This window comes from Pipistrellus hanaki (assembly GCF_964339955.1).
Source record: "Pipistrellus hanaki genome assembly, chromosome: 4".
In the NCBI taxonomy this organism is placed as follows: domain Eukaryota; kingdom Metazoa; phylum Chordata; class Mammalia; order Chiroptera; family Vespertilionidae; genus Pipistrellus; species Pipistrellus hanaki.
In genome coordinates this window covers 45130567-45140048 of record NC_140506.1, presented here as the reverse complement: position 1 = coordinate 45140048, position 9482 = coordinate 45130567, and the positions used below count along the sequence as shown (strand labels likewise).

Below are 9482 nucleotides of genomic sequence, written 5' to 3'. Positions count from 1 at the left end.
TAAAGCCATGTTTAACAGCAATGACAAAGCACTTAGATGTTTTAACTGTGGCTCTAACGGAAGTAATTAACAGATGAAAATGTTCTCTTACATAAAATTTTATTAATTTTATTTTTATTTTTTTCTTGGAATGATACTGATTCTCTCAAAATCACTTAACAATTCCAAAGGTCAGAAAGGCTTCTTAGGACAGACTTGTTCTGTTCCTAATGACTGTTCTGGAACCAGAGTCAATGAAATCATCACGAACACAATAGTGTTTGTTCTGGGACAGGCTTTCTGATTTCTCATTCCAAGAAAAGGGAGACTAAAAAACCAAACCAAAAAAGACTTCTCCCAAACAAACTGTACCGTTTGAATGATCCTCTTCATCGCTGTGCTGAAATGCTCGCTGGAGTTATTTTTAACCGGGAACAGAACATTCGTTTTGGAAAAAGTTCAGTTCCCTAATTTTGTAATGAGCAGAAACACATACTTTCAACGAAAGACCATGCAAACTGCAGTAACCCCGTCAGCAGAAAAGCAATGCTGTGGTTTTTAGGAATGAACGTCTTCTAGGCGCTGGGAGGCCCTGAATCTGGATGCACCTGCGTCCGTGCTGGAAGCAACAAGGCACTGAACACCACCTGGACATGGAGCTCGTCTCTTGGCCCATGCACAACACTTCCTCACAAATAACGAGCCCCAGGGATGCCAAACGGGTTCTATTGTCTTTATTGATTGTTAGTACTGCTATCAAACAATGTTAGCCACGTATGATGATTAAAAACAACTAATATTCTTGGACTGTGTACATCCTATTCACTGCTATCACTCAATCCGGTCTTTCATTACAGCAATGGATTTTCAGGTTGCACAAAGACACAAGTAAATTATATTCCATCACAACAATCCCTCCTGGGTTAATAATTTCACAGCTTCCTATTGTATGGCTGCGTGTACTTATAGAGTTTTAGCACAAAGCCAATGCGAGTATGAAAGCATCCTCATTCTAATGGTTGCTGTGCCGCTAGAGGTGGGTGTCAGCAATGGGTATCCTCCTGAGTTCCACGATCTGGGAGTCAGTCAAGGTGCCTCCCTCCTGGCTGCCTTGACCAGATTCGTTGTCACTGACACTGAGACCAGCACCTGCAACAGAAAAAGAATAAACACACAAAAACTCCCAACTGTTAGTCCAGTGAATTAAGGGTCAAGTTACATTAAGTCAACATCATGTTTATTTATATTATACTAGAGGCCTGATGCACGAAATTCATACATGGGGGTTCGGTGGGAGGGTCCCTCAGCCCAGCCCGCACCCTCTCGCAATCTGGGACAGCTGCCTCCTAACCACTCTGCCTGCCTGCCTGCCTCATTGCCCCTAACCATTCTGCCTGCCTGTGTCATCACCCCTAACCCCTCCGCCTGTCTGCCTGATTCCCCTAACCACTCGCCCGCCTGCCTGTCCCTAACTGCTCACCTGCTTGCCTAATTGCCCTTAACTGCCTCTACTTCGGCCCCCACTGCAGCGGCTTCGTCCAGAAGGACGTCCAGAATGGCATCCAGAAGGTTGTTCGGCTGTCTGGTCTAATTAGCATATTACACTTTTATTATTATAGATTAGTAAAGAGTGAACTATACATTTAGAATAAACATTTTTAATAACTGACAACTATAAAACTATACTTTAAATTCCTTTTGGTAGTTTTATAAGTAAAATTAATTTCAAAAGGCACAAGTCAGGGTTCTCAATGCTTGTCAGGTATAACTTACTCCCAAGAACAGCATTTCGCAACTGGGACTATTAAAATAAAATAGAAAATCAGGCAGGTTATCAGAATTTTTCAGCAGGGTTTGGGGGTAGGGTTTGCTGTTCAAACCACATAACCTCCAACCCCACAGGCACTGAAAGTGCAAGGCCCTTCAGCTGAGACTCAGTCAGGGAGGGCAGAGATCCAAGAAGAAAGACGTGCACTGACAACACCTGGTGCCATATCAGTGCCCGGAAGACTCGGACTCAGAATGACTCAGATCTGATCCTGAGATAAAAATAATTATGCAACACAGTGCCAAACAGATCTTCACAAAGTCACCAAAAGCTGGCTGTTCACTACAGAGAGTACCCAGAATCTGTTTTGAGGGAGCTCCAATATTCACTATTTTTTTCACAATTTAGAATAATTCAGAAAATTTAACAATACTAGAGTTAACACCTCATTATTCTCTAATTCACAAACATTTATTCTCTCTTTGTCTCTCTCTCTCTCTCTCTCTCTCTCTCTCACACACACACACACACACACACACACACACACACACACACACACACCATACATACACACACAGAGACTGGGGATGTGATCACAGGGCAGGCTGCTGGTTGAATTTGTTGGGCACTAGACTCTAAAAGAGAAGGAAAGTGAAAAAACAGCTGCTGGAGCTGAGGCTTCCTTCTATCTGAGCTGGAAAGCTAATCTGCAGATCTGGTAGCTCTAGGAAGATGGTATATTAGCTTTGTCTTACCCTATTTGGAATGGAAGCAGGAGCCCATTAAGGACCTTCTTCTAGTCAAACCCTCCCTCTCCTGGGTCTCTGTCCTTCCCATCCCTTCTCTGCTAAAGGCTGCTGTTGATGCCCTGCTTCCTCCCTTTGCTTCTGTGACACTGTACTTGCCCACCCCGCCTTCTGATCAGAGGTCTGCTTTCTCTTGCATCTCCTTCTGCTGTCTGACTCCCGGAGGACTTATCTGCAGCTCTGCTTCAAGGCCTACAAGATCTACCTGAGCCTTGCCTGCTCTCTAGCCTGATATCTCACTGGAGCTGCTGGCCCCTCCCTTTTCACACCATGTCCTTATGCTGGCACTGCCTGGGATCCTCTCATCCCCCAACTCCTTAATCTTTCGGCCTCCACTCTTCCTGTAACTATCAACTCAGGAATCACCTCTGCCAGCCATGGAAACATGATGATTCTCTTGCAAAACTTCTGACTCTCCCATAGGATTATATACTTTCATATCTTTATATTCCTAGCTCATTGGACAGTGCCAGCACATTGTGGGTGTTCAGCAAATGTTTGCTGTATGTATTAATAAACTGTGCTCTGCATCCTAGCTCTTGAAAATGCCTCTTCCATCTCTTTTGTCCACTCTGTTCCTTCGATCTATTCAGCATTCCACTGCCCTTTCCTTCTCAAGAACAAACATTGGTCCCTATGGCCAACTGCATGACACCCTCTGTATGGGCTGTAAGATACCTCCTAACCTGGCTCTAGCCTAGTGAGTAGACATATCTCAACCTCTGCCCATGAGAACGCTTTCTCAAAGTGATCCTGGATGCGCCATGGTAATTCCAGCCTGGGTGTCTTCCTGCCCATTCATCAAGACCCATGTCCATACCCTTTCCCAGATACTTCTTTCACTACGCCTTCAAAACAGGGAGTTGGAGAATGCAACTGAAAAGTCCTAGTTTTTACCTGAAAAATTATTAGTTGCTTCCCCTTTATTCTCTCAAATTGCCCTGGTTTGGAGATAAGTTGTATGTTAGCTCTACATATAATATGTAAGCCATGAAGTCAAATGTGTAATAATGAAAAAAGGAATGATGTAAATTTTCCACTTGTAAAAGAAAAGGCTGCTCACATATTTTAAAAACGAAACAAATCAAATTGCTATGGAATTTTAACTCTTTAAATTAGTTTAACAAAATAATGTAAAATTTTTATTTTAAAACACTGAAATTTACATTATTTGGCACTATTTAAATTTAGGACGAAAATCTTTAGATGTTTATTGAAATATACTAGTATGCAAAGGGTTACATAACTTTTCAGTCATTTAGGGATTCAAGTGGGAAAAAAAAATTAGAAGAAAAAATTTGACTTGGAGTGGCCCATCGTTAAGGCAGACCTGAGACAGATCAAGATTTGCAAATTAGAGTGTCATAGAGGACAGGGAAGCTAGTTTATCTGGTGAGCACTGGATAAACCGAAGAGCTGGAGTTCCACCTAAAGAGGCAACCACTACTCAACTCCAATCACTTTGCTAGATTTCTGTGTGTGTGTGTGTGTGTGTGTGTGTGTGTGTGTGTGTGTTATTCTTCTTCACCTGAGGATACTTTTTTCTATTGATTTTTAGAAAGAATGAAAGGTAGGAAGGGAGGGGAAGAGAGAGACATACAGAGAGGGGGAGAGAAACCTCAGTGCAAGAAAGACATGCCAATTGGTTGCCTCCAGCACGCACCCCAACTGGGGCCTGGTATGAGAACTGCAATCCAGGTACCTGCCCTTGACTGGGAGTTGAACTGGCACTGTGCTCCTTTGGTGTGCAGGCCAACACTCGAACCACAGTACTACACCTGCCAGGGTTAGATTTTTTTAAAAGACATTCTAGATTGGTATGGGATGTAAAAATGCTAAAACAATGCTAAAATGCTAGAGGGTCAAACAACACATCCTGCTGGGCCAAATATGGCCCGCGTGTCAATTGTAAATTCTGCTGTAGATAGAATGGCATGTGGACTGTTCCTCTTCTGTGACCACATTCTGCGGTGGAAAGTGCCTAGGGGCGGTGCTGGATTTTTATAGTACCTTTTCTAAAAGCAGAGAGAGCCAACGTGAGAGACTGTTATTTTGGTCTTTTGAAGTATTTATTTCCTAACAAGTGTAGCAAACTCTCAGGAATAGCAAACTCTATAAGTAAGGAAGTCATTCCAGGCATTCCCCAGCTAAATGCATTGTTATATATATAGGACTACATCTAATTGAATTATGCTCCAAGAATTCATTTTATGTTCCCAGTGTTATAACATCCACAACTGACCACTGTGTAGTACTGGAAATTATTTGTAATCTGAAAGCCTCCTTTTTAGTCCTAATGCTAATGAGCATTTTATTTATTTGTGCATTCCCTCTTTCATGATATTCTCTTCTCTTTCTAGATTTCTTTCTCACCATGCTATACAGTTCCTTCTCTAGGACCCTCTTCTATTCACTCTTAAAATGTAGATATTATCTGAGATCTTCTAGTTTCCCTTCCTCCCTTCCTTCCTTCTTCACCTTTTTTCTTCTCATCTCTCCCCTTCCACTCTCTGATTGGTCTTATTCATTCCCATAGCTTCAAATATAATCTCAAGATGTATTTCAAATCAATACCTTTGACCCTGAACTCTCATCCAAGAGCCTCCAAACCTGAATATGTAAGAGCTACTGGACTTAATAATCAATGTGTCAAAATCAGAACTCATCAGTGCCCTACTTCACACAAATAACTGAACAGATGCTCCTTATACAATCTCCCAGTGACCTTGTGAGCAGCAGGTCTTTGCTGCTGTCCCTCAGCCTTCCTCCTGTGTGCATCTTCTCTTTTTCATTTCCACTCTTCAAATCTGAGGCCCGAACCTCATTCTTTTGGACAATTGTAACAACCTCCCAGCCTTTTTTATTCTGCTTCTGAATTTATTCTTTATCTTTCCTAAGAGTTCTTTTGCCTCAAAAACCAGTAGGAAAATGCCATTCCTCTCCTCACAAACATTCATGGCTTACTAGGTTCTTTAAAAAAAGGTGTTGGGGTCATATGTAATACTTCCAACAATAAAGATTTTTTAAGAATCCCACTCCTTAGCATGGCATCTGACCAGCATTTTTAATATTATGCAAAATATCAGGAAGTGTTCTGCTTCCCCAAATGAATATATCTCTACATGTGTTCTGAAAACACCAGGTTATCTTTGAGCGAGGGTTTTTTTGTTTTGTTTTTGTTTTTGTTTTGTTTTTTTGAGCTGCTAAAATGGCAATATGAATTGTCAATCTTCAGTTTCCCAAATATAATCAGTCAGGTGATCCTCTCATGGAGGATAGCTATGCATATCTCAAGGAGGGGGTTACCTGAAACCCAGATTGGGGAACTACAGTCACTTTTTAACAATGAACTCAACTACCTTTCAGGCCTTTCTCCCACTGCCTGGCTCTGTCCTCTTGCATCCCAGCCACACTGAATGCCTGTTCTCCCCAAGCAGGCCATGCACGTGTAAGCCCTAGGCTTTGTCTAATTCTACTCTCTCCATCTGTATTGCCTTTCCTCCACTCATTACTTATTTCAAACCTACACATTCTTCAATAATCAACTAAGAGAGGTTTAAACAAATGTCCAGATTCCCTCAATAATTAATAACTCTTTCCACTACTTATATTACTCTTCCTTATGTCATGACTGTGTGAATGTCTATTCCTCCAAGCAAACTCCAAATTTCATATTCATTCATTCCCCAGCAATATCTACAAAAGGTTTACTAAGTGCCAAGCATTTTTCTGAATATATAGATGTCTATATATATTAAAATGCACTTTTGAATTATTGTTTAAGTAGTTTCAACTGAGTATGGACTATGTTAAAAAAAAAAAAAAACCTCCTCTTTTTATCTTCTTGTTTAGTTGTGCATCTAGAAATCAAAATTTCACTGAAATTTTTTTAACAGTGTCATTTTAACATTTTTCTGAGTAAAAAGATGAAAAAAAAAATCCTATACATTTTGTTTGAAAACAACTTTCCATTGGGTTATAGGCTAGGTGGGGTTGAATTTAGAGGGAAAGCCAATAAAATACTGTATGTGATAGCATTTTAAAATCTGTACAAAGGCCCACTGTGCTGCCTTTGAAAGTTTCTGTTTTAAAACTACTCCTAAGAAGGTCTCTTTGGCAGATCAGAGGCAAATCTCTCAGTGAAATCCCCTAGCAGATAGTCTTATGACACTGAACTTGTCTCAATAGTAGCTTGGTATTCTAGAATGATTCCAGGACAGAGATACTTACATTAAATGAGAGCATGCCTTTTTCTTAAAATCCAATTGTAAATTACTTTGAGGTTATGTTATGTTTGGTGTCAAGAGCAAAATAACCCACAGTGAGGCTGAAGGGAGGAATGGGTCCTGAGAATCAGGCTGGGCTCAGGGTGACTGACTGCACTAATGCAACTTCTTGTCAAGGAGATACAACTTGTAGCACAGCCAGCGTGCCTATTTCAAATGTAGTTTGTGAGCTCACACATACCAGTTTTTAATGCAAATATCAAGTCATCAAACTCCTGGGACTCCTCATCAGCGATCAGTGAGCCCTGGCCATATGCTCCGGAGGGAGGGAACGTGGCGCCATTTTGCGGACTTGGCTTTAAGTTGGGACTGGCCTGACTGGCTTGTTGGAAGGATCCTCTCTCCCAGTCAGGTGGCACCTGTTTGGGATGGGGAGGAAAGGAAACCATAATATGAATGCACACACTTTTATTCTGAATGTATATAAAGTATTTACCTCTGCATCTCATTACACAAACCAAGTGAAAGGGCAGCTGAACTGTTTAGAATCGAGGCCTTTACTTGTGCCTTTGTTTTTTAGAGAAGAATGTTTCTCCGGGAGACAATCTAATCTGGTGATTCTAAATGATTTCTCCATTAGAATTACCTGTAGATTTCTATGCTGTCATGTGTGGGGAAAGAAAGGTATCTTTCAATCCAATCAATACTTTTTATTAAAAAAAAAAAAAGTGTTGTGCAAAGAAAATTGTTAAAAATATAAGAATTGGAGAGGAACCATCCTAATGTTGGATCTAAGATACAAATACAATTTTAAATAGAGCAGCTATCTATAAGGACATAATGAATTGGGGGGGGGGAATTCTCTGATAATATCCTAAACTCCTCCTTTTAAAAAAATTAAATAATTAAAAATTCTATCTTGAGCCCAGCTGATGTGGCTCGGTTGTTGAGCATTGAATCATGAACCAAGAGGTCATTGGTTTGATCCCCTGACAGGGCACATGGCTGGGTTGTGGGCTTGATCCCCAGTAGGGGGCGTGCAGAAGGCAGCAGACCCATGTTTCTCTCTAATCCATGTTTCTATCTCTCTATCCCTCTCACTTACTCTCTCTCTAAAGATCAATAAAAACACATTTTAAAAATAAAAATTAAATAAAGTGAACCAGAGACTGTTGCATGGCTAGATATAAGATTAATAGATAAAAAGAAAAAAACCCATATTAAAAAAGTAAAGAGTTCTATCCTGAAATAATTAAAAATATTCACTTCCCTTGTGGTTACTGGTAAAATCCCCTTAATCCTCCCTTTCCTAATGCTTTCCCTCTCTGGAAGGCTTTCTAGAATGTCTCTGACAGTCCCTCGTTGACAGCTGGACCAAGGCCAATCCTAAGCCTCTGAGGAATGTAGAGCACACGTTAGGGTATGCCACTGTGCAAACCCCGAATGAGCACTCGAGTAGTGGCTCAGGCCCAGGAATTGAACTGTCACAGCTGCTGTCTCCCAATGTAAGATTCTCTGAGCCAATGCAGGAATGTCGCAGACTGAGAAAAGTGACCCGAGGACTGTAGAAACAAATCACAGAGAAGACAAAAATGGTAAAAAAAATTTCGTTAAGAAGTTGAACTTTTATATCAGCAAGGTTCAACAGAACTTTCTGTGATGATTCTAATGTTTGATATCTGCATTCTCCACTTGAATATAGCGATCGATAAAGGAAATTTTTAATATTATTTTGTTTTAGTTTAAATTTAAATAGCCACACGTGGCTAATTAATGGTTATTGCACTGTACAGTTCAAATCTAGGTAAATGCTAGCATGGGTAATCAATAAAAAAGACAAAAACCTTTTTAAAAATTAATTCCTGAATTGCTGACCCTAAAAATATCCATTTCCATTGTTATCAACTTTGATGTGAAAACAATTCAGTTTTTAAAACTTTCGGATATAGATATGGTACTAGGTTTCTAATCGTTTATAATACTAAAAACATATTCCAATTTTTGAATACTGTACTTGATTTTTGATCATTTTAAACACTGTATCTTAATTTTAACCTGACATGGGTAAAATTACTTTCTATATTTACATGGAAGAGAAAAAAATATCACTGAACAGGTAGATTATCTTTCTACTAGAGGCCTGATACACAAAATTTGTGCAAGAGTAGGCCTTCCTTCCCTTTGCTGGCACTAGCTTCCCTCTGGCACCAAGGACCAAGGCTTTCCTTGCAGCCCCGGCTTGGTCCAGAAGGACATCAGGTCTAATTAGCATATTATACTTTTATTATTATAGATCATCTATCTATCTTCTATCTGCCTACTTACCTACCTATCTATCGACTGTTTCCGTTTCAGACACATGCACATTGATTTCCTACCATTTTTCAGGATGCAAATAAACACAAGTACTGTTCTCCTTGGCTCTTTACTACAGAGAGGGCAGAATGAGCTATGTGAGGAATGGAGACAAGCACATCTTGGGCAATGCAGAAATTCTTAGGGGTTGCATACCATCTCTTTCTGGACAAATGTCTTTAGATATAATTGAAAGCCTGAGCAATGGTCCCAGTGCTATGGCAGCATTACCAACAGGTTGGTGGCACCGTGATTTTGACACAGGAAACCAATGTGATGTGGACATAACGCAGAGAGCAATGGGAGGGAGACTTACAGAGGACACCCTGGATAGACTTTCTAAGTAGT

General features: G+C 40.4%; 1 protein-coding gene across 1 annotated transcript in view; it reads right to left on the bottom strand.

The window, feature by feature from the left end:
- Nucleotides 1–691: 691 nt before the first annotated feature.
- The window catches only part of ADGRV1 (adhesion G protein-coupled receptor V1), a gene marked incomplete at its 5' end in the record, with an annotated part of 423052 nt that continues 414261 nt past the window's right edge, over nucleotides 692–9482 (bottom strand). The window contains 2 exons of the mRNA XM_084880847.1: nucleotides 692–1128; nucleotides 7021–7198. Of these exons, the coding sequence (XP_084736973.1) occupies nucleotides 1010–1128; nucleotides 7021–7198 (297 nt within the window). The 3' untranslated portion in view covers nucleotides 692–1009. The remainder of the gene's footprint in view (nucleotides 1129–7020; nucleotides 7199–9482) is intronic.